This window comes from Notothenia rossii (assembly GCF_949606895.1).
Source record: "Notothenia rossii genome assembly, chromosome: 4".
Taxonomy (NCBI): Eukaryota; Metazoa; Chordata; class Actinopteri; order Perciformes; family Nototheniidae; genus Notothenia; species Notothenia rossii.
Window position 1 is genome coordinate 69,058,594 of NC_136902.1, and position 27,895 is coordinate 69,086,488.

Genomic DNA, 27,895 nt, shown 5'->3' on the forward strand with positions numbered 1-27,895 from the left:
AATCTGGTGGTAGCTTTTGCACGCCCGACTGATGGAGATAAGCTGTGTATACCTGACGCAGGTCAGCCTGTTCTCCACATTGTGTTTTGCTGCACAACATTAATCAGAGAGCACAGCAGCATCTGCTGCAACACTTTCAATAACCCATAAACTCTCTGTAACCAATTAGCTGAAGATAATCAAAACATATTTGAATTCAATTATTTAATAGTATGCTTAAGTGATCAACATTTATTGAACACTACATTAAAGCATCTTAAAGTTAATGTCCAGAAAATATACATCAGCATCCTGCTTATTGATTTAAAGATTACATTGCAAGAAAATAAATCAGTAATTCTCAGAGGAAAGAGCGGTAATTATCAAGCTTTCATATCGGACTTATAACCGTGCCACAAAAATATTCAACCATATGCTTTTTTTTTTTTTTTTGCAGCTTTGCTACTCCAGAGAGAAAATCACCACTGAATCAAACCATATAAACAGCTGGTAACCGGCAGCACCATCATATGTTAGCAGTCAGTATTGCATAATAGTGTAACATAGCCTGTGCAAGAAGAAGTTACATTAGTGCCACAGTGTGATTAACTGTACAGATAAAAGGACAGGGACGAAGAGGATTTGGTGAGTTACCTCCCAAGGGGCTCAATTTACACAAAAGCGGAAATTAAATGAATGTTTTTCATATTTTAAGTACAGAATATCTTTTTCTGTCAGTTGTTTTTGTCCAAAGATCTGTCTAAGAGCCCTTTGACCCAGACTGAATGCCTCATTAAGAGGACTTTACATTGACATTGAGAGGACTTCACCCAGTAAACACATCTCTATTCTTTAGATATTTTAATAATTAAAGAGATATCATTCTTCTGCTCTTCTTTCTGCTGAACATGCATGACTTCTCCCAGTTGCCTGATGAGTTTTGTCACTGTCTCCACGTCCTGGTTGGCCCTTTCCAGCAGCTCATAGCGGAGACTGGAGATGTCCTGTTTGATTTCTTTCAGCTCACCTGTGGGACATGTTTTGTAATTTAGTGATTGACAAAAGAAAAGAAATGTATCCAGAAAGCCTGTAGAACTCACCTTCATTAATTTCGTCATTTTCTTTATCTCGCTGTGCTTTTACTATGTATCTTTTGACGAGGCGATTCATTATACTCTGCAATTAAGAATTGAGTAAGCAATGATTGTTCCTTAAAAAAGGAGTATAAATAAAACAAGAACAGCTGACAACTTGTTTCAGTGAGCATTTTTTATCATAATGTGTTAACATGCAAGTCTTCTTTTCAGTACCTTAATGTCCTCTAGATGTAAATTACTTAAATACACTACTAACATTGCATTATTGATGTTTACATCTCTAAGTGTAAGACTGTACAGCTCAGTTATTCACAGGATAATCAGCAGTAGGAAATGAAAAGTGCTTTACTTGGTGACGGGTTGGACAAAGTGATGCATCCACACTCAGATCTGACTGCTGCCTCAACTAAGAATAAAAACAAAAAAGAAGAAGAACTGTCATCACATGCCTTTAAGTTACACTTTTAAACCAGCAATCTATAAATGTGACACAAGAGGGCTCTGCAGAGCTGTTTTAAAGAATATAGGTCAACTTTAAAAGGGACACTCTTATGCTAATTTTAAGGGTTTCCTAATTGTGTGCCTCTAATGTGACGTGTTCAAATGTTTTAATGTTCACAAAGGTCTTTATTTGTCTAATTCTGCCTTTACTGCATTAGAAAAAACCTATTTTCACCCTCTGTCTGAAACCAGAGCCCAGTCTGCTCTGATTACTAAGCTGACAGGGTCTCTTGTAATTGGTCAACTGATTAGAGATGTCCAGCACCTTAGCCTATTGCATACAATGTGTTTGAATGCTAGCCAATAGACATGTTATGTAGTAATGTCACTATGTCGCTGGAAGTAAACAAAGGAGTCCAATTGAGGCGTTTTAGGCAGGTGGGGAGTGTGTCGGATTGAACTTTGGGATTGTAGCCTTTGCAGACTATTAACATGCACAAAAACCTATATAACACACTACAGGAAAGGCTAGACAGTTAAAAGTGTCTCTAGCCATTCATTTACATTCAACCAAATGTATTTGGTCATTCTGTCGCATGCAATATTATTATTACCTTATTAAGCTCCATCTCATCATTTGAATTTCCTTTTATTTTGCCTTTAGGTCCACCCCAAATAAGTTCCCTTATCCCAAGCAAGAGGGAAAGGACAGACTTGGAGCTGGGTACGAGGTTGAAGGGCACGGACAGGGTGCCGCCGTGCTCAAAGTACGAGAACCACAGCTTAGCTCTGGCAAACTTCCACTCAACATCAGAATCATCCTGCACCAGAGAAGAAGAGGTAGGAGCCAGTATAAACATTTAATGAGCAACAAAAATGTGCAATTTGGATTTTTTTCGTGTTAATGGAAAACATTGACACCATTACATATACAAAACTAGACGGAATCTGGCACAAATTAGTACATGCTCAATATCACTAGATACTTTATGGATGGTTATGACTTACCTCAATTTCTTGGAAGGAGCTGTTGAACATGGCAATGAGCATATTCAGCAACACAATCACCATGATGATGTTGTACACCCCATACAGAACATAGCCAATATTCTCAATGAATTTATGGTCGATGTTGATGACCACTGATTTTACTTCTGACAAGCCAAAGATGGCCCAAAATAGCGTTTTAAAACTCTCTTCGAGCCTAGAAAAGAAGAGGAATGGGAAGTTTAGTCCAACGGGATGGCCCTAAATCATATCAATTCAACACAGATTTAATGTCATGGCACAAATGATGTGAAATATCAACGTTTTCAAGGCTTTTTCAGGCAATTGCATTACTGTCTATAGTTGATACTTACGTTGTGAAGGCATCGTTGTATTTGGCCCCGAGGTAGTACGAGTACAGATTGAACATTCCCACCATGAAAGCCAGAAAGACTGTTATGAAGATCACCATGAACTTAAAGAGGTCTTTAACTGTTCTTCCTAAAGAGATCTGTAAAGGCCCAAAGCTCTCGTTGGCAGGCAGGATGTATGCAATGCGAGAGAAACTCAGCACAACTGCAATTGCATAGAGACCTTCGGAGATAAGCTGTGGGTCCGATGGCATCCAGTTGATACGAGCTGAAAATAAACATGCCATATACTTTCACTCCATTTAAATTGCTGTTCCTGTGTATACTCATAGGGTTAAGATTTAGCCTGGGTTTGTTGATACTGGAAATCGCGCAATCATGACATGATAATTAACACATCTTAGTGGAAAAAGTATTTTTCAAATGATTTTCCCTGTCCTATGTCTCAAATTTGGTGGAGAAAACTAAAACTTTAGATATCCACCTATCAGATCAACACCTTAATTAAATAAATATATATAAATATGGAGTAAGAACAAATGCAACCTACATTTTAAGTCTGAATCAGTAAATCCTCTTTAATAAAATATTTCCTGTAGTGCTATTTCTACATTTAGATTGTGTTGGTGTTGGAGATATTGGCCGTAGAGATGTTTGCCTTCTCTCATATAATTGAACTCGATGGTACTCGGCTGTGGTGTTTAAAGCGATAGAAAAATACATTGTAAAACTCAAGAGCAATGCTTCTCATCAGAAATAATTACCTGGTTACACAAGATATAATCCACAGAGGAACAATTTTCTGACAACTGCATCATTGTGGAAAAGGGAAATGTGCGTCTACTCATGGACAATAGCCTCGTGCTCTCACTCATTGGCGGGTGTAGTTTAGTAGAAAGAAAATAGTTCCCATGTGAAACTGCTCACAACAATAATAATAATAATAATAATAATACATTTGATTTATAGCACACTTTAAAAACAACATAATCTCAAGGTGCTTCACAAAGCTATAAGGAGAAAATAATAAAACAAATAAAATAAAAAGATACCTAACAAGGTCTGAGAATCATCTTGCGTAACCTAGTCAGGATTTCTGGAAGGAGACACTTCTGTTGAAGCAAGCCAAGTGCTATTCAATGTCATTATTAGACGTCTGACATCTTTACAACTTTCTCCAAAACTTGTCAACTCACATCAAAAAATGTTTAGCTAATTAATAGCACTACAGGGATACAATATGTTTTGAACAAACTGTCCTTTTAAAGTTTGAATCACCCAATAGACTTTTTGTCCAATTCAGCAAATATCTCCTCAGAGCCCATGCTTCGTGTGCAGCCTTGGCTCGGTTAATGGATTTTTTGATTTTTTGAACCAAACAAGCCAATGCTTTTCCAGCCTGGACAGGAGAAAAGCACTGGAAGCGAGAAGGATGGTAAATCTCACACATGTTAACATTCTAAAAGAGCACTGATGGAGGAGTGTATTTGTTTGGGTGTTGAGTTCATATACACAACTTCCTTCAGAACCCTAACCCTCCACTTTATAGGTTAGTTGCATATATATGAAAACTAATTATAAACTACTTATTTTATAGGAATTATTTGGATATTTACCCAGCTGGAAATACTGTATCTCAAATGGCAAGGTCGTGTTGGACAGGTCAGTGTAGTGCTTGTCAACATAACACTGGGCAGAATATGCATGCCAGAAAGCCATTAATCTGGCAATGAAAGATGTCATAAAAATGGCCAAGATACTAAAGTCAAGAAGGTTCCAGGGCTCTGAGATGTATTCTCTGATGTCCTGCGACCAAATATCTTTACATTCTTTCCAGATCTTTCCTGTAATAGAGAAAAAAAAACATGTTTAATCGCACTGTTTCTGTCTCAAATGATCATAAATCAAGGATATAATGAATTGAGTTGTGAGTTAAATCACAAAGGGTTTAGTGATGCTGTATGCTGTTATAAAGTGTGTGATAAGGCTCCAAAGTCTTGTCTGCAGAGAATAGTGAAAGAGTCACCTTGCCTTGTGCCTTTGGAAAGTCAGTACTAGAATAATTCATGTAGACCATCTGGTAAGAATACATAATTGTCTTATCGGCGATTTAGATGTTTGGGGATTTATTACCCTATAATGACAGAATCCATGACCTGCATGTATAGCAGAATTATGGTGTTGTAGACATTTGTAAGAGCGATGGGAGAGGGACAAATACACAAAACAAAAATATATAAACTAATGTCACTGATTTTTTTTTGGCACATAGTTATTTTAAACATGAATGTGGAAGGGATCCTCTTCTGGACTCTCTCTGTCCTCTCACATCTCGGCAGGCTCGTCAGTCCCCTCCTGCTCTCTGGCTAAATGACGCACTGCGTGCTAATAGAACCATCCTTCGGGCAGCAGAGCGGAAACGGTGGAAACCCAAATACCATGACGACCTCCTAACCTATCAGGCTCTCCTCTCCTCTTTCTCTGCTTCGATCTCTCAGGCAAAAAGCACTTTCTTTCAAGATAAGATCCAATCTTATTCCAATCCCCAAAAACTATTTTCCATCTTCTCCACCCTCTTGGACCCCCCCAAAGCCCCTTCCCCCTCCTCCCTTCTGTCAAGTGACTTTGTTAACCACTTTGAAAAAAAGGTTGATGATATTCGCTCTTCTTTTTCGGACTCACCTTTACTCACCGCTGGGTCACCAGACCCTCCCTTCACCCACACACTAACCTCCTTTTCCCCTCTCTCTCCAAGTGAGGTTCTTACCCTCATTACCTCTGCCCGTCCTACCACCTGTCCTCTGGACCCTATCCCCTCAAACCTCCTTCAGACTATCGCTCATGATATTCTACTGTTTCTCTCCCATTTAATCAACACTTCTCTAACTTCTGGTCACTTTCCAAACAGTCTGAAGGAGGCAAGAGTAAACCCTCTCCTAAAGAAACCCACTCTCAACCCGTCCGATGTTATAAACTACAGGCCTGTCTCTCTCCTCCCGTTCCTGTCTAAAACACTTGAACGCGCTGTCTTTAAACAACTCCCCTGTTATCTCCATCAGAACAACTTTCTGGATCCGCACCAGTCTGGTTTCAAGGCAGGTCACTCAACAGAAACTGCCCTCCTCGCTGTCTCTGAGGAACTTGACACGGCTAAAGCAGCCTCCCTCTCCTCTGTCATCATCCTTCTGGACCTGTCTGCTGCATTCGACACGGTGAATCATCAGATTCTCCTTCGCACTCTCCAAGAACTTGGAGTTTCAGGCTCTGCACTTTCCCTCCTCACCTCATACCTCAAAGACCTACTTGGAGGTATGGAGGGTAACTTGAAGAGGGTCCGAGTCCGACCCTTGTCAATTAACTACAGGGGTCCCTCAGGGCTCTGTTCTCGGTCCCCTCCTCTTCTCCCTGCACACAAACTCGCTCTGATCTGTCATTAGCCCGCATGGTTTTTCATACCACTGCTACGCTGACAACACCCAATGAATTCTGTCCTTTCCCCGCTCAGAGACCCAGGTCGTCGCACTCATCTCTGCTTGTCTAGCAGACATCTCTCGGTGGATGTCTGCTCACCACCTCAAGCTCAACCTTGACAAGAATGAACTGCTTTTTCTTCCGGGAAAAGATTGTCCCACTCTTGACCTAACAATAAACATTGGCACCTCTATTGTTTCCCCGACTCAGACTGCAAGGAATCTGGGTGTGACCCTAGATAACAAACTGTCCTTCACTGCAAACATCGCTGCTACAACCCGCTGCTGCAGATACACGCTTTACAACATCAGGAGGATACGTCCCCTCCTGACCCAGAAAAAAACGCAGGTTCTGTTCCAGGCTCTCGTCATCATCCCTGGCTGGTCTACCTGCATGTGCCATCCGACCTCTGCAGCTCATCCAGAATGCAGCGGCTCGCCTGGTCTTCAACCTTCCTAAATTTTCCCACACCACGCCGCTCCTCCGCTCCCTAAACTGGCTTCCGGTAACTGCTAGAATACACTTCAAGACAATGGTACTTGCGTACCATGCTGCGAATGGATCTGGCCCTTCCTACATCCAGGACCTGGTTAAACTGTACACCCCAGCACGTGCACTCCGCTCTGCATCAGCCAAACAGCTCGCTGCACCCACACTGCGAGGGGGACCCAAGTTCCCATCAGCAAAAACACGTGGGTTTGCTATCCTGGCTCCAAAATGGTGGAATGAGCTCCCCATTGAAATCAGGACAGCAGATAGCTTGCACATCTTCCGGCGCAGACTGAAAACTCATCTCTTTCGACTCCACTTCGAGCGATAGAATTACTAACAAAGCACTTACTGTATATACTAATAAAGGACTGGCTTATCTAAAGCCAGTTGAGTAGCCCTTGAAATGTTTTAGCTCTATAAAACCTGATGTACTTACTGTATATGATTCTGTTTTCTTCAAGTTTGTATCTTGTTCGTTGAATGCATTTATTGTAAGTCGCTTTGGATAAAAGCGCCAGCTAAATGCAATGTAATGGATATGGTGTGGGGGGAGTGTGTTTTCACTTATGACCTATGACCCAGGATATGATGAGAATCTCCATCCAGGTGAAGGGGGTGGTCTTCATACGAAACAGTTGAGAGGGGTGATCGTGGGTGGTCATGTTGGGCAGCAGTGATGTTCCCCCAAAGCGGTCTGCTGCGTTCAGGACCAGCAGGCAAAGAAATATCATAAAGGAGGCTGCATGGGCCACAAACTTCAGGAAAGGTCCACGCATGAGTTTCCCTAACTGACACAAGTCAGGGAATGGAAAACAGAAAAAAAGTGTCCCAATTGAATTTCAAGTGTTATCTGTACAGCCTCTAGCAAATAAACCTATGTCCAACATTATGGGTAAGATTTGTGTTGAGTTCCACTTTTAGTTGCATTAGGTTGAATGGAGGATAATAACATTCTGAACCTACTCATATGCATGCCCCTTCTAACCCATGACTTTATTAAACAAAATAAAGGGTAGACAGCCCAGAGGCAAGGCAAAGGAACAGGAGGTGGTCTCGGGCGGACGACCCGGGGGCAAGGCAGAGTCCATGGAGGGGATCTCGGGCGGACGGCCCGGGGGCAAGGCAGAGTTCGAGGAAGGGGTCTCGGGCGGACGGCCCGGGGGCAAGGCAGACATCGAAAAGTCAGGGGCCGGGCTCGAGGGCGAAGGCCGCTGGGGAACTCAGGAGGCCGGGCACAAGGTCGGGCAAGAAGGCGGCGACGGGATAGCTCCGGAGGACGACGTACGCTGCAATGGGACCCCTCCAGGGACAGGAGCTGGTGGGAGCTGTTGGGACCCCTGGCGGGACAGGCGTGGACGGAACTCTGGACGGAACATGGGCTGGCTCAGTGGGACCCCGGACGGAGCAAGAGTTGGTGTCAACGGGATCTTCAACATGACAGGACATGGTGTTGGCAGGAAATCCGGCGGAGCAGGTGTCGGCGGAACCCCCAACAGGACAGGACATGGCGTTGGCAGGAAACCCGGCGGAGAAGTCGTCGGCGGGACCCCCAACAGGACAGGACATGGTATTGGCAGGACCCCCAGCGGAACCTCCAACGGCACAGGACATAGGGTTGGTAGGACCCCCGGCAGAAGAGTAGTCGGTGGGACCCCCAACGGGACAGGACATGGAGTTGGGACTTGAGAGGGGACTCAAGAGGTGACTTGAATAGGGGACTTGGGAGCTTGAGAGGAGACTCGAGAGGGAACTCGAGAGATGGCTTGAAAGAGGACTCGAGAGGGAACTCGAGAGGAGACTCGAGAGAGGACCTGAGAAGGAACTTGAGAGGGGACTCGAGAGGAGACTCGAGAAGAGACTCGAGAGGGGACTTGAGAAGTGACTTGAAAGGGGACTCGAGAGGGGACTTGAGAGGGAACTCGAGAGGGGACTTGAGAGGGAACTCGAGAGGGGACTTGAGAGGGAACTCGAGAGGGGACTTGAGAGGGAACTCGAGGAGAGACTCGAGAAGGGATTTGAGAGGTGACTTGAGAGAAAACTTGAGAGGAGACTTGAGAGGGGACTTGAGAAGAGACTTGAGAAGAGACTCGAGAGGCGACCTGAGAAGGAACTTGAGAGGGAACTCAAGAAGACACTCGAGAGGGGACTTGAGAAGTGACTTGAAAGGGGACTTGAGAAGTGACTTGAAAGGGGACTCGAGAGGGGACTCAAGAGGTGACTCGAGAGGGAACTCAAGAGGAGACTTGAGAGGTGACTTGAGAGGGGACTCGAGAGGAGACTTGAGAGGGGACTCGAGAGGGGACTTGAGCGGGGACTCGAGAAGAGACTTGAGCGGGGACTTGAGAAGAAACTTGAGAGGAAACTTGAGAGGGAACTGGAGAGGTGACTTGAGAGGTGACTTCAGTGGTATGCCGACAGGACACGGGGAGCTGGCGTCGGCCGGAGAGCCGACAGGAGACGAGGTGCTGGAGTCGGCCGGTACGCCGACAGGACACGTGGAGCTGGCGTCTGCCGGAGAGCCTACAGGCGACGAGGAGCTGGAGTCGGGACCATGGCTGCTGTGCCCGGTACTTGAGCCGGAATCATGGCTGGAACTGGAGCCGGAACCATGGCTGTATGGGCTGGTTCTGGAGCCAGAACCATGGCTGTGGGAACCGGAACTGAAGCCTGGATCATGGCTGTGTGGGCCGGTTCTGGAGCCGGAAACATGGCTGTAAGGTCCGGTTCTGGAGCAGGGACCATGGCTGCTGTGGCCGGCACTGGAGCCGGAACCATGGCTGCTGGGCCCGGTACTTGAGCCGGAATCATGGCTGGAACTGGAGCACAGTACCATGGCTGTATGGGCTGGTTCTGGAGCCTGAACCATGGCTGTGGGAACCGGAACTGAAGCCTGGATCATTGCTGTGTGGGCCGGTTCTGGAGCCGGAAACATGGCTGTAAGGTCCGGTTCTGGAGCAGGGACCATGGCTGCTGTGGCCGGCACTGTAGCCGGAACCATGGCTGCTGGGCAAGGAACCGGAATACGGAAACATGGCTGTGTGGGATGGTACTGGAGCACAGTACCATGACTGTGTGGGCCGGCACTGGAGCACGGAAACATGGCTGTAAGGTCCGGTTCTGGAGCAGGGACCATGGCTGCTGGGGCCGGCACTGGAGCCGGAACCATGGCTGCTGGGCAAGGAACCGGAACACGGAACCATGGCTGTGTGGGAGGGTACTGGAGCACGGTAGCATGACTGTGTGGGCCAGCACTGGAGCACGCAAACATGGCTGTAAGGTCCTGGAGCAGGGACCATGGCTGCTGGGGCCGGCAATGGAGCCGGAACCATGGCTGCTGGGACCGGTACTTGAGTACGAGCTGGCTTCCTGACCTTGCGTCTTTTAGAGGTCTTTTGGAGGCTCCGTGGACCTCCAAACGCCAGGCGGGATCCCAAGAAAGGGTCAGAGAATGGAGACTGGCACTCAGGGCTACGAGAAAAAACTCTGAGGAACTCAGGCAACGAGCTTCTCAACCATGGCACGTTGTCCACCTCCATTTGTGCCTTTTTGAGGACAGCCTCTTTCTCCCTTTTAGCCGAGTTTCTACTCCACTCAGCATAATGACACTGAAGAGTGTACTCTAGGGAGATCAAGTCCAAATAAAAATAAAAATCTGCTGGGTCCATTGTTGGTCGGTTCATTCTGTTACAATCACTGTCAAAGATTGCGGAAAAGGTTGGACCCAAAAGCAGACTACAAAAAGAGTAAAGGTCTATAAACAAAAGGGAGCTTTATTAAACAAAAGCTAATCAACAAAAACATGGCAAGGATATACATGAGTAACGCGAGGAAGACAACATACTACAAACAATCGTGACCAACATGAAGGGACGCAGGAGAAACAAACAATGAACCGACAGGGGAACACAGGAAGAGACAAGACTAAATACAGGGAGGGGTAATCACGAGATTAGAAACAGCCGGGCAGGGGAGGCAGAAACACAAGGGCAACAGGTGAACACAATTAGACAATCTGACACACCAGGGAAACTAACGACAGGGAGGAAAACACAGGGAGAAGAACCAGACAAGAAACAAGGAGGAAAACATGAAACAGGGAGAACAGAACAGCAAAATAAACCCAAACATACTAAACTAAAACCGTGACATAATACCAAGATCGTGACAATAATAATGCCACTCCACAGAAAAACGTATAATGTTTCTGTGGCTAATGTGTAAAACAATGATTACAGAATAAGAACTTTTAAGTTAAAACTAAGTATGAATTTTTGGAACTGACCTTACTTGATGGTGCTATCCAGTACAAAAAGGACAGGATTGGCAGTCCAAACGCTACACCAAGAACAAGAAGGATTTTAACTGCTGTGGTCTGCTGACGTAATCCGGACAAGTTCTCGTACCAGATAGAGAGGAGTTGCTGTTGGCAGTTTGGATGTGCCACAAACTGCCCCATTGGTGGTATTTGCGTTTGTGTGTGAGAGAAAGGGAGAGTAATTGAGAAGGATTATTTAGGGACAGCAGACTCCATAAAACCAACAAGATAGTTATAAAACAAAAAATGTGAGTGCTCTTCTCACATGCTTACCTTTTTAACTTCATACTTTATTGCAAGTTTTAACCTGATTAGGTTTTGTCTGCCCAAGGTCTCTGGGCTTGGACATGATTCAGTGTCCCCGTTTAAGATGGCCTTCACTTCCTCTGTGTTTCGACACAAATCCAGCAGTCCCACCACAAAATCTTTACACTGCATGGATAGCTTCTTGTAATCATTCTATAACGGACAGAGGAAACATTTATAGCACTTTTATGAATGGCATAAAAACAAACTATAAAACATAAATTCCTTTCATGACTGCAGAATGCAATCTTTTAAAGAGGCCTTATTATGCTTTTGTGGGTTTTACCTTTTCTTTCGTGTCTTATGTAGGTTTTTGTGCATGCAAATGGTCTACAAAGGTTAACATTCAAAGGTCCCTGCAGTGTGAGTTTCTCTCCTTTGGACTCCTTTGTTAACTTTAGTAACATAGTGACATCACTATGTTACACTCACATTTCTATTGTCTAGCTAGCGCTCTAACACATTGTACGTGATAGCATAAGTGGCGGGACATCTCTAAACGGTTGACCAATCACAACAGAGCCAGCCAGCTAACCAATCAGAGCTGAGTGGGCTCTGGTTTCAGACCGAGGGTGAAAAGAGCTATGCAATATGAGGATGTAAGAAGAATGTAAACATGTCACAGTAGATGCACAAAATACAAACACGAACTGGAAAATGTGCATAATAGGGCCCCTTTAATCGGCACAAAGCTGCTCTCCGATATGTTATTAAACATTTTACCTTAAACTCCTTCTCAATATTGGATAGAACTTCAAGCTCATTGCTCATCTCCAAAGCCGCCATCACCGGGTCTTCATTGGAGAGGGACAGATAAGTAGGACTGGCCAGACATTTATATGCATTGATGCGTGATTGTGAATGTCTGAATGAGTCGTGCCTCTGATGCTCGCTGCAGGTCCTACACTGGCAGAAGTAGTCATGGGGGCGTTGCACACGGGATCCCTTCATAAGAAGTATATGCACAATTTCATACTCATGGCACTGGGAAGCCAGTATGATGGGGGTGATGTCATGAGAGAAACGTGTGCCATCCTCATCATAGGCGAAGAAGTCATCATGTGGGTCCACCTGGCTGGGACTATTGGTCAGCCTCTGTCCGTCTGCGAAGGCCTCATGGCCCAGTAAAGCTTCCACTATACGGATGTAGCCTTTACTGATGGCTAACAGTAGAGCATCTCCAATTCGAGCCAGGTCTTTCCTCCTTAGCAGGAGCTTAGTGACTTCAAAATGCTCATTTGCAACTGCTAGCTGCAATGCATTCTGGCCCATGTAGTTCACACAGTTGATGTTGAGCTCTGGCTGCTCCTCTAACATCCGCCTCACTTCAGGAATGTTTCCATATTCTGCAGCATCTAAGAAAAGCTCCTCTGCCATGGAAAGGCAGAAGGAGGACTCCGCACGATACAGGTAACCAGCTCCCCGTAATACCTGCTTCCGGGGTTTGTGTACGACATGCTGCATCGTCATGGCTCTCTGATCATTGCTCCGCCTGAACACAGGTAAACAAATGGCTCAATACCTTATCTGTGTACATTCATTAATGTATGCCTAACATTCTACCATTTCCCCCCTTAATACAAATCAGACATATGTTTGATGTGTAAGATGTTACTATTATTTTTTTAAGCAAGCACATTATTTAATGAGTCTTCTGTTTTTTGTAAATAGCCTTAAGGTCAATCTATTTTACCAAAAATGTCCTTGGGACTGAGACAGCACGGAGCTAAATGGATGGACATTGGACAGCCGGTCTCAGCTGAGCTATAACTCACACTACACGTGTGACATCTCCCACAGATCCATCATCTGCTCTCCTTCATCTCATGGCCTCACACTGTCCATCTACTCACCCTCTGCCAGAGAGTTGATCAAATCAATTTGGCATTTCCGGAATATTATACAATAATGTCACCAATGTGGATCGTCAGTGATAAACTTGTAATATGTTCAAGTACTGTATGATGTTTACTTCATTCATTGCGATATAACCACACCACATTATTAAAGTGACCATCACTTACACTAATTGTATTTTGTGTCTTGGTCCAATTAGTAAATGTACTTTACATTCAGTAAATGCATTTGAATAACGTGATTATCTCCAAAGCTAATTGCTTTAACAAAGATAATGATAGATGAGGACAACTTCCCTTCATTCAATCATAATTAGTGTTAATAAGATCTTACATAACTGAGCAATTTGATGAGTGCATGCCATTTATACATAATTTTTTGTTATACAGACAAATTACTTATATTTTGCATCTATACCAGCTGAGGCGGAATAAAATAAAGTGGTATCAGGCTGTTCAGCCAGAGAAGGTGCGGAAATCACAACAACAATTGATTGATAGGATATTTCAAAATAACACGTCTGCTGTAGTTGTTTTATCCTTTAAAATGGTACAAGCAGCTGCTCAATGCCTCAATGCTCTGCCTGAGTTTCTGAGAATCCCTTGTTTATTTGTGCTGCTGCTCTTCCTCATCATGACAGGCAACTGGGTGATAAGGGAGATAGAAAATCAACAAAATGCACAAACTTTAGTGATACAATTTCAAATATATGAGATTATTCTGCATTGCTGGCTGAGATGTGTGTTTTGCATATGATATCATCACTAAACGTTTGTAGAAACTGAAACATGTCTACTTCCTCATGCAGAGAAGCCAGAGGACATCAGTGACAAGGACATGCACATAAGGAAATTTAAAGAATGAGACACTGCAGGATGAGATCACTGTCTCACTCTGTTTGTCCTTTTAGGAATATCATGGGCCTGAAGCTTTACCTTAGAAGCCTAAATAAACTCCAACATGTCTCAATTGATTTTTGGAAATAAAGCACGAAATGTCAGTGTGCATAATATGCGTCACATGAATATCAAATAAAAACTCTAACAGGATGATTTACTCACCTCACAGGAGACTTATGCGCCAAATGCCTTCAGTTTCACTTCATCAAGACATTACAACCCGAAACTACGATCAAAAGTGTCCATCTGCTCCTGCATCCCCGGCACCACCTGTCCGACTGACTGCGTCCCACCTTGGGTCTTTCACGGTGCTGCCTCTGCACGCCCACTGGGCGGTTTTCTAGCTTTACTGTGTGTTTTCTACTACAGGATATTAGCAAATGTGGGAACTGTGCTGAATATTATAAACTGTTTAATTTCCTTGATTTTCCATAAATGTTCCCGTTAAGCCGTCTAAACCAAGATATTAAAGCACTTTGTCAAACTAATAGAGGATTTTGGAACAGCAGAAATCCACTGACCTAACGGGCGGTGCCATAATTTGAGGATGAAGTGAAGAGACTATCAATGTGCCGGCTGCAGGCGAGACCACTCCTAATACTCTGGTGTTGGTCCCCTCTGACAATGGATTATTTTAAAGCAGTAGGCTACGTGGTTTATGTCTATAGGTCAGCATAAACAATCTGGAAAAAAGCTTTCATAGATCCTCTTAATTCATTGTGCTATTAAATGTAAAAACAACACATCCTTAGCCTATAGGCATTTTCTCCAAGCATATAGTGCTATGCAAAAACAATTATGATAAATAAATATGTGACCTTTCGTAAATATGTAGGCTATGTAGCTAGAACATATGAAATATGGCTGAAAAACGTTCAGATTTTATTTCATTATAGGCCTATATTTAGGCTTTATATGTTTATTTTTTTCAGTAACATATGTTACTGAATTTTAATGCCGATTTAGCCTGAATATAAGAGGGCAGAGAACAGTTTTAGTCAAATTGGTCAAACACAAAAAACCGTTGAATATTAGGTCGGTAAGGATCTGAAAACAATGATGGGATGTTCCAATGTAGCCTACTTTAGTGCTAAAAATAACCATCATTAATAATTTGTTTCTCTGTTCTCACACTTGCTGTTGTTGATATGTACATTTTACGATACTTCCAGGTGTACCTGAATGCAACCAGCAGCCCTCTGCTGGCCATGGCGGGTAAATGGTAAATACCCTCCACTCTCCCCGTTGTCAAGGAACTGCGTCCTCGGTTGCTATCACGGAGGGACTGTACACACAGACAGACACTATAAAAGTGACAGCTAAGCCGAATTATTTCTGAGTTTTTTTTAAACGACCATTCACGAAAAGTTAGTGCAATGTGGGGTCTAACATTTCCTCTGCATGTTTATCTTCGCCCTGAAAATGGTTGAAGGAGTTTGAACGGAGTACTGCGGACGTTATCTACAAGACCCAAGAAGCCAAGTTAGCAGCTAGCAGCTAACCTGCATGTCTGTCAGGCGTCAACAAGCTGCAGCAGCCTCGGAGGATGCAAGTTGTTCAGGGCAACTTCTTCTACCACTCGTATCCTTTAAACATTACGTTATTTACGCTGCTGAGTTATTTTAGAAATGTGTTTTACTTGTCTACCTTAGATACACCTGTGTAAATGTATAGAAGCTAAGTAAAAGTAGCAACAGCCTCACGTTACCACGTTTTAAAATAAAAGCCCTGCATTCAAAATGTAACTTTATTTAGTATAACATTAATAACGACTACCAAAAGTAAACAGCATGCATAATAGTTAATTTAATGGTAATGTAGGTCCATATAGATTTATAAATATTGATGAATTAATGTGATACTTTTATGTTGCAGCTGTAAAATATTAGGTTTTATTTTTTACTATAGGCCTATAGGTTAAAGAAAACGGTATAATACATCAATATTTATTCGATTTTTAATGTTGTATTAATAATTTAAACCAACTCAAATAAATTTATTCAGCTAATTCTCTCAAGCTGAAGGTTACATTCAGGTAACACATGTACGCTCTGGTATTTCAAACGTCCCCCCTTAACTTTGCACTTCCAGAAATTCGAGGTTGGGAGGCCTCGAAGATGAGAGACAGCTTTTGGTTGAAGAGCAGAAGTTATGCAGATCCAGATCTCGCAAGTTCTCCACAGAAACCAACCGACGAAGGAAGTCAGTTTATTGTTTACTATCTATGCATTTCTGTTTTAATTTGATGTCCTCTCAGGTCAAACTTGTGTATGCATTCTGCAGCCCAGACCTGCACAAGCAGACACTTCTTTTTTTTTGGAGTGGCCTAGAGTGCACCCCCTGGACAGCTTATGGTTCTGTCCTGAGCTAAGCACCTTTGCAGGATGGAGGGTGTTGACAGGCTTTTGCAGTCTAGACCTAGAAATAGATCTATGGGCACCGCGGGTCACTGTGGGCCATAGCAGTGACTGCAGCGTCCCCCCTCTGACAGCTAAACCTGCTAAACTGAGCTCCGCGTGAGGCTAAAATCCCTAACAGATATTAATAACTTTCTAAATGTGTGCTTCCACAACAGAAGCTAAAAGTAAATGTTGCTGTCTTTAAACTAGGAGCTTGCAATAGTGGGTTAATGCAAAGAGAACTGTAGGTGGAGGTCGGATTTATTGTGTAATATTCAGGTGATCATAATGCCTTTACATAATTAAAGTGCCTTTTAAAGAGCTTAGCACATGTCTGTACTAGAACAAAATGACCCACATATTATATTTGTTCAATTTAAAGGAGGGACATATGAATCGGTCTAAACAAACTATCTCTTTAAAACATACATTAACTTGTTTTTGTTTTAACTTTTAAAAAAACAATTTAAGTATGCAAACTTTTACAGACTTTCGGATGAATATAGTATTCAATATAATATATTGTCTAACAACACTGATGCTGGGAACCTAAATAATACCTTATTGCTTCGATACAATCTTTAGCCCTGTGGATCTCTGTTTATCAGTTCGCCTGGTTGTCTTTTCCCTGTCCATTAGTGTAATTGTTCTTCTGCACGGTTATCGTTTCAGACTCTCTTCCCCACTCAGCACTCTCTCTTCCCCACTCAGCACTCGTATGTTTGGTGTAATTCATTTTTCCAAAATAGAGACAACACACAATAGACAAAGTTAAGGGTGGAAATGACAGATAGTAATATTTATTTATTAAAATGTTCTATAGTATGATATTGTTACCATGCATTATTTTGGCCACAATCATCTATATAGTTAACATGTGATATTCTGACAGCTCCATTTTAAAGCCAATATTTGCCCAATTTCATTCCAGTTTAACCAGCAGTAATATCATAGATTTATGCATATTTTAAATTATAAGGACAAATGTTTTTTTACAGCGCACACTCATGCCTTTTTAGTATCACATTAAATTCCATATTGTTCATAATGTAGGGGTTTCCACTTTAAAGTACTAATAAGATGCATTCAAAAAATGTATTATATAATAAATAAAGCATAATAAAGAGTATGTTTACTTTTATAGAACATTTCATATGTCAACTAAAAGCTTTTTTGTATTCTTGCTCTCTTAAAATGTTCACTTCCTGTTGACATGGACCTCCAAACATTTGTACCTACTGAAAGAAAAACAAAATCCTGACCTCAGTTGACCCTGTTGATGATTTTGATTGTCTTGCTCTGTAAACCCAGTAGTGAGTGATAGCTTTAATTTATTAATGACTGTCGAAAACATATCCATGAACAGACTCAGGTTTCTGTGTCCAAAACATGGCCAGATTACATTTAATAACTTAAAATACACCTCGTCTTCATGCTCCTTCTTTGTCATGGCTCAGGGCTCTGGAGGACAGACGGAAGCAGCGGGACGCGCAGGAGCAACGGCTGATCGAGAACATCCTGAAGCAACGCAGACAGCGAGTGCAGGACGCAACTGAGCGCTTCCAAAGAGCCCATTTACCTCCCTCACAGAGACGCAGACAATGTTAGTGATGGGTCTTACAGAATTAGAATAGAGGAATAACAGCCTTGATGCATGCTTTTGTAATGTTTTCCTTTTTGTGATGTTTAAGCTTTCAGAAGAAATATCCCGAATATTGAAGATGCACTCAATGAAATCCAAGGCGCGTTGAGTTCATACACCCGGCAGTCCTCTTTCCTGTCCAGCAACTCTAACATTAGCAGGTAAAAAAGTTAGATTAATAATTATATAAATCTAATTTGTCCTACATGTCAATAGCCCAGGCACTGCTGTTGGATTTAAACTTCATTCTGGGAAATTCTGGCGACATTTTACTTGTAATGTACTTTTGGTGTAGTCCTTTTTTAATGGCTTGAATATAATGTATTAATGTTGTTTTGTTTCTCTTAAAGAAGCTGCTCTCCCTCCCCGAAGCCCCCCACAGTGTTTAAATCCTCCCACCGCAAAGCCCTCTCTGCTGTGAAGGCCTACACTAAACTGCTTCAGGAGCAGAGCATGACTTGCTTCAAGGACAGCCCACAAACTGAGAAGTCACCAGAGAACCAGCAAGATCCCAGTCATCAGGTATGTTACTTGTTTTTGTATTTGACTGTGGAGGAAACACCTACATCTTGGCTGGCATCTTCCAGAATAAGTGTAAGTCAGCCTTGGTTATTATAAGACAATCCAATTTGTATTACCTCAAAAAATGTTTGGGTTATTTTTGTTGTAAGATACTGTAACACACAAACACACAAACACCCACTAATACTGTATTTCAATGGGCTGACCGTTGTGAAGTAATTATTTGTGATACAACCCATTTTATAACCACACTGCAATTTATGAATGTTTATTATTGACCATTTTAGGTATTTGATTGACTACCATTTTAGGCAACACAAAGGCCTTTTTTTTATCTCACAATAAGACCCCTAGGGGGCAGCAGTGTCCCTGTTCTGCACCAGGAACACCACAGTGTGATGCTGCCTTCAGCACCCTCTGGTGAAATGTTAAAATAGTTGTTCTATTTGTGACAGAGATTCACAATTTTTGCTTTTGTTAAATAGTATCTGCTTTCATTATAAAGAGGCAACAAAGGGCTGATGTTTCTTAGAGTGGGACTTGAATGTATATGCAGAAAGTAGTATCTATGTTTTCAAAGATTACAGATATTTGCACCAAACCTTGTTCATAGTGCACATTTTACATCAGACACCTGCCCTTAAATGACCGTTTTTAAGTATATCATAATCTGAAACCCGTCAGGTTTACAAGTCTTTCCATTTAGATATGTTCACTGTTTGACACAAACAATGTATGAAAACAGTAACTATAGCTCAACAAATGTACAGACTCCAACATAATCACTTTCAATCGCTTTTCTGTTTCAAATGACAGAATTATTACACTTTAAAACACGTGGCACAGTTTAGGTGTAAAAGGAACATTCCCTTTATTCGCACAGACATAGAATTTAATAAAGTGTTTATCCTCTTTGAAAAACAACATCTGAACGAAAGTAAACCTGCAAAACTTTTCTGTGAGATTATTAAAAATTAGAACAGTGGATACAAATGTGTATCTTAGCCTTGACAATGCCTATTAAGACGTACATTAGCTCTATCATGGAAACACAAACAGCTTTTACTAGATTGTAAAATGTAAATGATTTCATATCTAATCTCTCTCTTCTACCTCTCTTCCATATTCCAGGACAGCCAACTCTCTGATAGCGCTAATTCTGACAGCATTTCCAGTAAGGACAGTTTGGAGAATGAAGACCCCAACCAAAGCACAAAATATTCCTATCTGTCATTCTTCCTTGAATCAGAGAAGCCCCATCCAGACCAAAACAAACAAAAGGATTTGTTACCAAATTCTGACCCAACGTCATTCTCAACAACGATGCATCTTGGTGATCTTCATCAATATCAGCAAAAACAAGATGATGACTCTGGAGGGCCTGATAATAAGATGCACTTTTCTAGAACTTCATGGGGGTTCACATCTGACGAGCGAACATCAAAAACGGAGTCTGCTCAGCACAACTCTAACTTATTAACTCTTTGTGAAATGATTAGTGCCGACCCAGAGCACTTTAAGGGAGACTCCTCTCAAAACAGTCCCAGTGACAACATCATCCTTACAAAGAGAGACGCTCCTGGCAACACGGCACTTGATACTTCCTGTCCTAAACAAGAGGCCCTGTTGAATCTCAGGCAGAAGGAAGTCCATGATGACAGACACTTCAAACGTCCATCAGCTACAGAAATGATTGTGCCTGCCAAAAGTGGCAACAGCAAAGACTCTTTGTTTGGGGCTCTCCCAAAGCCCAATATGTACTTAAATGATAGCACAACAGATAATGCCTCGCAAGAAGAGATACTTCAGCAAACAGGAAAAGAACGCCTAAATCATTCTTCCCAGAAACCGTCTAGTGCTTCCATAAACAACCTCAATAAGGTTTTAAACCAAGACCCCAAAACTCAGAAGCTCATGAATGCAGCATCGCTGCAACACGCATGCTTGTCCAACATTCAATCAGACATGAAGTGCCTTAAATGTCCTGAAGTGGAAGCACAAAAATGGCCTGTTTCAGTGAGGACATCTCGTTCAGTATGTGAAGTCAGATTCATTAAAGGAATCCTTAAAAAGCAGTCTAAGTATATGTCAGGAGATCCAGCGTGTGCATTAGGCTCCGGTCATGTGATGTTTACAAAACAAGTAGCTTTAGCGATCAGAGATAGTGTTGAATTGACCAGGTCAAAAACGAAAGACGAAGAGGGCAACAACGGTGTCAAAAAGAAGCTTCGTTGGTTTGATGAGGTGCATGTGGACACACAGGACAAAGAGGGGCACATCATGAAACAGATGAAAGGCAAATCAAATCTTCGTCCGTCATACAACATCTCCGAGGACCACCAGCTAAGCCTCAGCTCAGTCTCAGGGGCTTCCAAGCCTGGACCCGGGATGACCCCTGCAGCCTCCACTAGTTATCACTTTACAAAACAAGCGTGGGCAGATGTTGGGGTTCAAGTCAGCTTGGCCCAGGAACGAGCGGAGGAGGTCAAGGACAGCACCAGGACCGGTGGCCCCAAGGTCCCTCGGAGAGAGCGCTCCTCCAGGGCCGGAGCGGGTCCTGTTTCCTCTCGAGCCAGAAAGGGCACCGTCATACGACCTCAATCTGCCACCGAGGTGAGTCAGATTGCCAAAACCCAAGGGAAGATCATGATGCCCCGCCCACCTCCTAGGATGGAATCAGTTGAAGAAAAGTTGTTGTGCCTTGCTACGACTCCATATGGCATGGATCAGGCTGGTGTCAACTGTAAACAAGCTGTAGAGCAGGCCCAAGACAACTCGGAAGGCTTTCTCTCCCCTCACACACATAGTGTTATTAGAGCAGAAAGCACTGTTGCGTACACACCGATGCCCCCCTCGTATACCTACCCCGTCTCAAAGGGCAACACGAAGGGCCCGATGAACTCAGCTCCCCAGGAGGCGCAGGGCTGCAGCAGGAGAAGAGGGATGGTGTACAATGAGAAAGGCCTGTGTTTAGGTTGCACTCCCACAGATGAGGAGATCTCACAGCTCTGGCACGGTGTCCGCACGGCCTTAGCCACCAAGGAAGGTAATGTGTATTTTGGCTGACAGCCCCACATTGCAGCTTAGGCTAGGTGTGTATGTCTACAGAGATGTGTCATTTATTAACATGCTGTTTCCCCTCAACTTTAACACAGCAAAAAGCCCAGTGATTAATTTAATCACTCTTTTTATCTGCAACCAATCTCCTTTCCACATTATAAAAGGAACTTCACTGCACGATGTTTGTGTCACTGCCAATTTGTTACAGATTCCCAATAAATCCTCTTTTACTAGAAAGCTATTTCTCATCGCTGCATCATCGGCTGGGTCTGCTTTACCACCCTTTATGTGCTACAATTAATGAAAATGATCCTTATAATAACAGACATACTGTTCTATTTGCGTCATCGCATGTTTTGCAATTAAAGTCACTAAAGTCTTACTAACCTTTCCAGAGAAAAGGAAGCCAGTAATACTGGAAAAGTGGACTTAGTCGGCCCTAAAAGCTTCCTGCCTCACAATAGCCTGTTGTCTGCGTCCAGCCAGTGCCAATCTGACCCATGTTACTATCAGAGTTATCAGAAGTACGGAGCTTCTTTATTATCTCGTCTACTGCTGAGATCAGACATTGGATCAGAGCCAGATTTGCCCAATAAATAAGCATGCTTTTAAGAATGTACTTATAACGTGTTCAGTGTTTCCCATACATTGATTTATTTGTGGCGGGCTGCCACAATTTGCGGTTCCCCCACAAATAGAAGTCTGTGGGAAACACTGCGTGTTAACTTCATTGTGGCCTCTCTATAGATCCCTGCGCTAGTGGTCAAAATGTGCAGCTGAACAGATCCACATCGTGCTGCGAAATGTTTTCTGTTCAGCTTGCAATATCATTTTTGACACGTGAAACAAAAGCTCTAACGAAACAGAGAACAACAGTTGCAGTGCTGTGTTATGAAGTGGTATCTTTTCTTGCATATTAAGGAAAAATGCTGCACACATGAGTTATTTTACAGAAGCTTAAATAGAGCTGTGCAATATATCGATATTATATCCGTAATGTGATATAGAAGTTATTATTTCCAGGTTTTAATGGCTGCATTACAGTAGAGTGTTGTCTTTTTCTAATTTTCTAAATATGATTGTGAAACCACCGATTGCTAACCCTATGAATGTTGTTGCATAGATATTGGGGTTAGGATGAAAGCCTATCTTTTGTGGTTTCACTCATCTTATTTATTGCAGGCTAAAGATGGAAACTATTTAGTTATGTATCCTCTTTAGAGAACCCCAGAGCCTGGGCTCACAACATATCAATTAACATCAGTTGTGTTGACGTATTTATGTTGCTGCTATTTAAATGATTTAAGCAAATATGTCTACTTTCAGAAAAAAACAAGCTCCGAAAACAGGCGTTGGACAGTGGGCGAGGTGTGAGGAAGCCCTGCGTGGAGCCGAGCAGAGCGCCTCCTGGCTCAGGGAACAGAAGGCTTCCTCAGGTACATGCATGCTGCTGCCCTGTGGGGAGGAAGGGAGAGAATCATTGCTAAAGATCAGTTAAAGGGTGTGTTTGAACTTGTTAAATCACTCATGCAGTCCCTTTCATGCTGTCCTTTGCTGTTGGTAAAACTGACACGATTCATGCTTCTCGAGACGAGTCTTTCTGGATGGACTTGAGTCGTCAGCGTTTTACAAATAATAAGCGTTGATGCATAATGTTTTTGTTTACAACTTGCTCTACCTGTTTTGGAGTTTATTCATATCACCTTGAGGGCTTGCTGTGTAATATAGACTACTTAACTTTACTTAAAGTTAATCTGAGACTTATATTTGTTTTGTTTGTTTGTTGCAGCAAACAAAGGGGACCACAGAGCCTCTCAGACCATTTTCCTTTACTAATAACCTGGGCTTTGCAGAAGAAGGTACTTTGTTCTTTGGAGACGTTTTTATGAGTGTTCAATCTCACTTTTCAATTTCTATAATCAGCAGTATTACAAAAACCTTCGGTAATATGAATTTCTCCTGCATGTGTAAATGTATAGCCAAAAAGAACCCAAAGTTTCCAAATGTACTATTATTTGTAAGTAAAATGAAAAGTCTGAGCCCATTTTCAATCATTTTTCGGGTACAAAAAGAACACCAGACCTCTAGAAAGACAGCACCACAGCTGCACTTTTCACATGAATGCATTAGAAAAGAGAATAAGTGCGATTTCATGCCAGCAGTGTGACTTCGACTCTTCTCTCAGGTTTGTTGAGTGCAGCCCAGTTACACCTGGCACATGCTGGACAACTTCTGGCAGAAACAGATCTCGTCGCTGCCATGGAAACAGCCCAAACACAGAGGCCTGGCACAGTGCAGCAGCGCAGCCAACAGCAGGGACCAAACAACATATCTCTGGAGGAGCAGAAAATCCTCCTCTCTCTGGACAGACTCAACCACCAGCTGTACTGTAAGCACTTCAAAAAGGCTGTTTGTGTTAGAGCAGATGTTGTTCACTACACATGATTGTGATCTGGGTCATTCTATTCAGTAATAACCCTCCTGTGTGTTTCTGTGTGTAGGTGTGCGGGAGCAAATTGGTGGTAATGCTGGCACGCGTGGCCTCGTACTTCTTGATGCTCCCCCTGTGAGTGTGAATTACTCAACACATAATTCGTCAAACATGTTAGTGTGCTAACCTTCTTCTACTGTTTTCAGACAAGGGAAGGGAAACTCACAACCCATCACAAGAATCGCTCATCCTCAGCAAACAACCGCTCTCGAAACCAGAAGAAACTCTGACTGACAGCATGCGTGATCCACGGTGGTCTACCCTCCCTTCTGTGCGTTATATACATACCCTGTCATACTGCATCACCAGACTTTATTACTCGTTAATAATAAACTAATACGTTTAGTCTGTTTAAAACTCAATATATGTATAACTGCTTGAGTATTCTGGATCTAGGGAATGCAAAGGACCGTATCAGAGAAACTAGACTAAACGTAACTATCAAGTTAGAGAGATACATTTATGTTTGAATTTTTCCATCTTCCTTCGACAAAAACTTGTGGATAAAACATATATATTTATTGAGCAGTATACTATAACCAATTAATTCTATGTGCCTTTGAAAATTATTGTAGCTTCCAATTTTTTTTCTTTACTAATCAAAATAAATCCCTTCATATAATTGACACATAAGCCAAAGTTGACCTCATAATAGTCCTTGTACAAGATTAGATTTCATTTTCCAAACTATCTCATTCTGTATTTATTTCATATAGTAAAACTATAACTTTCTGTGCCTGACAGCGAATGAAATAAAGCTTCTTGTCAACCTACTGATAAACTGACTGGGTGCAGTGTGTTCAGCAACTTCAGCAGTGTGAGTATTTCATCAGTGACACACAAGGCAGTCCGTAAATAGAACTGGGGACCGGAAACGGTTTATAGAGAGCAGTGTCGCAACGCTGAAGGTGTGTTTGTCTTTCTTTGATGGCTGTAGAAAGGACGATTATATCTTGTGCAGTAGACTCAACCTACTGGCTAAACAAGGTGAGCCAGAGGCCTTCCAGCTTTTTGTTGAAGTTGACTCTACCCTGAACTCTTGCTTTAGGTCCTATTTCATTAAATAGCGTCCTTGAATAAGAGAAAAGCCTGTAGATCATATTTGTATTACGTATTAGTTGCTGGCTACTGCAATCAAACGGTTATTAATTAAATGTGTTTCTATCTCCCTTGCCAAAGACTAGGGGAAAAAAGCTCTAGGGATTATTGATGTGAGTTCAGTTGCCCCTCTTTCCCGGGCATGTCTGGTTTTGCCGTTCAGTCAACCTGCTGGGACTTGCTCCAAAAGGTGGAGGAAGCCCAATAGCTCATTTAAAGAATCCCTATCCTATCAGTGATGACATTGTTGTGTTTTAACTACAGGTTTCTTGTGTTTCATATGCATACATTCTTTAGCATTTCTACAAGGAGATGTAAACAGTCATGTGAATGTGCTGCCATATAGAGTCATGCTTCATCTTACACAAAATAGACACAGAGAGATATATGCTCCGCTTTGGTGTATGGTGATGCCTGCAGCAGCAGAGGGAGGCCTTTTGAGGAGCTGTGTGCAGAAAGATTCTCTAGTAAAAAAAAGGACAAAAGAACTGTGGTCATTTGAGGAGGAGCTCTTGTGGCATTTCTAAGCCAGTGGGTATTAGGTGATGAAAACAGAGAGAGGAAAACACTGACACTTCATTTGGACATGTCAGTCCTGATATTTAAGTGTCACTAAAACCAAAATGTGCCCAGTAGAAGCAACCAGGACTTGTGTCCTCCTTTCTTATCACCGGAGCCCCTCAAGGCTGCGTGCTCAGCCTTCTCCTATACCCCCTGCTCACACAAAACTGCGTGTCAGCACACAGCTCCAACACCATCGTAAAGTTTGCCAATGACAACACCGTTATCGGCCTGATCACCGAAGGCGACGAGACGGCCCACAAAGAGGAGGTCAGAACCCTGATATCTTGGTGCCAGGATAACAACCTCCATCTCAACGTCAGCAAAACCAAGGAGCTGATTGTGGATTACAGGAATGGGACTATTTTGTGGAGAGAGTCAGCAGCTTCAGGTTCCTTGGTGTCCACATCACTGAGGACCTGACATGGACTCCGCATACAATTACCATCAGCAAAACAGCTCAACACGGTTCTTCTTCCTCTGCCGGCTGCGGAGGTTCAACATGGACTCCAGGATACTCTGCAACTTCTACAGGTGCACCATAGAGAGTATCCTGACTGGCTGCATCACAGCCTGGTACGGCAGTTGCACCGCCCTCAATCGGCTTTACAGAGCCATCCATGGAGGACCTTTACTCCCAGCGGCTCAGGAAGAAAGCCCTCAGGATTACAAAAGACCCCCATCCCAGCCACAAACTGTTCTGTCTGCTGCCGTCTGGCAGGCGGTACCGCAGCATCAGGACTAAAACCACCGGACTCAGGGACAGTTTCATCCCACAGGCCATAATACTATTAAACACCTGAACTCTGTTAAGTGCCTCCATAAAGCATTCATCTGTTTGTATCTTGCAATTAATTGATCAAACAGTTATCACTGTAATAAACAATATTTTTGTATTTTACATTATGTTCTTGTTTATATCATATTCTATTTGCATATAGACTCCTGCATTTACTTGGTCTCTTATAACATTCTCTGTATTATTTGGATTATTGTATTTTTTTATTTTCCTGACATATATATGGTTTACTTCATCTTCATCTGCATTACTTGCAAATTAGTCTGCAACATAATCTGCACTATTCTATTCTCCTCTGTTTCTTCTTGCACTATTTTTTTGTATTGTTTAATGTCTTATATAACTAGGAAGAGCTCAGGATTTAAGATTTGCATTGCCATTTCTTCACAGTATAATGTGCATATGACATTAAAGCCTTTGAATCCTTGAATCCATCAATTGCATTTCAGAATGATATACTATATTCATATAAAAGAACAATATCAAATTAGAGCACTTTTTTTTATTGCATCTGTTAGTGAATACCAAAAGTGACCATCACTCTGAATACTTTGCTGCAGGTTTTCTGTGAAATCTGTTCCCATGATGTTTAGAGTTATTATACCATACAAAGGCGGGCCTAATGACATTTAAGCCTTAACCAGCACAACACCCAGAAACTCAACAAGACCGAAAAATAAGGGGAGATATTTCTACAGATGCACGTTCAGGCTTGTTCTTTTGTCTGTTCTGAAGCTTAATCTCATGTTTTTTACAGTCCATTTAACATGCAATGCATGACTGTCTGGTCTGGCCCAGTTTCTGTAAAACCAAATTATAATTGCATGCTTGTAAAAAGTTCAAACAGACTTGATAATAGGTTACAGCCTTTTCAACTGGTGTGTTCAATTGTACTTACACATTAAACCTTATACACAGTGCACATTTGAACAGGTTTTACAAAGAGATGAGAAAGTATAGAAAAAAATAATATTTGATGTATAAAATTGAAAAATAAAACTATTCTACTTATTTCCACTGTAGTGCTGACAATCACTATTGTGATTGTAGGCCTACTTAAATAATGAAATTCCAAGGAAAGGTAGACAAAGTGGGTCTGGATATGGAA

At 42.4% G+C, this 27,895-nt stretch overlaps 2 protein-coding genes across 4 annotated transcripts; one reads left to right on the forward strand and one right to left on the reverse strand.

Annotated features, from left to right (window-relative positions):
• Positions 1-397: 397 nt before the first annotated feature.
• trpc6b (transient receptor potential cation channel, subfamily C, member 6b) lies at positions 398-14,778 on the reverse strand. 2 transcript variants are annotated; one of them, XM_079676570.1, is made up of 12 exons: positions 14,378-14,778; positions 12,183-12,951; positions 11,427-11,612; positions 11,121-11,285; positions 7,410-7,626; positions 4,492-4,719; positions 2,879-3,143; positions 2,526-2,721; positions 2,132-2,338; positions 1,426-1,482; positions 1,080-1,155; positions 398-1,006 (listed from the first exon to the last, which is right to left on the reverse strand). In XM_079676570.1, exons 2-12 carry the CDS (start codon positions 12,927-12,929, stop codon positions 825-827), a joined length of 2,526 nt encoding a protein of 841 aa, XP_079532696.1. In that variant the 5' UTR covers positions 12,930-12,951; positions 14,378-14,778; the 3' UTR covers positions 398-824. The 2 variants fall into 2 exon arrangements, with proteins under 2 accessions (XP_079532696.1, XP_079532697.1); XM_079676571.1 differs by lacking the exon at positions 4,492-4,719.
• A 692-nt stretch (positions 14,779-15,470) lies between these two features.
• cep126 (centrosomal protein 126) lies at positions 15,471-27,204 on the forward strand. 2 transcript variants are annotated; one of them, XM_079676866.1, is made up of 12 exons: positions 15,471-15,796; positions 16,307-16,417; positions 18,072-18,217; positions 18,306-18,417; positions 18,607-18,778; positions 19,910-21,824; positions 23,165-23,274; positions 23,628-23,697; positions 24,024-24,227; positions 24,340-24,404; positions 24,476-24,600; positions 25,074-27,204. In XM_079676866.1, exons 1-11 carry the CDS (start codon positions 15,762-15,764, stop codon positions 24,557-24,559), a joined length of 3,024 nt encoding a protein of 1,007 aa, XP_079532992.1. In that variant the 5' UTR covers positions 15,471-15,761; the 3' UTR covers positions 24,560-24,600; positions 25,074-27,204. The 2 variants fall into 2 exon arrangements, with proteins under 2 accessions (XP_079532992.1, XP_079532991.1); XM_079676865.1 differs by having other exon boundaries at positions 24,476-27,204.
• The last annotated feature ends 691 nt before the right edge of the window (positions 27,205-27,895 follow it).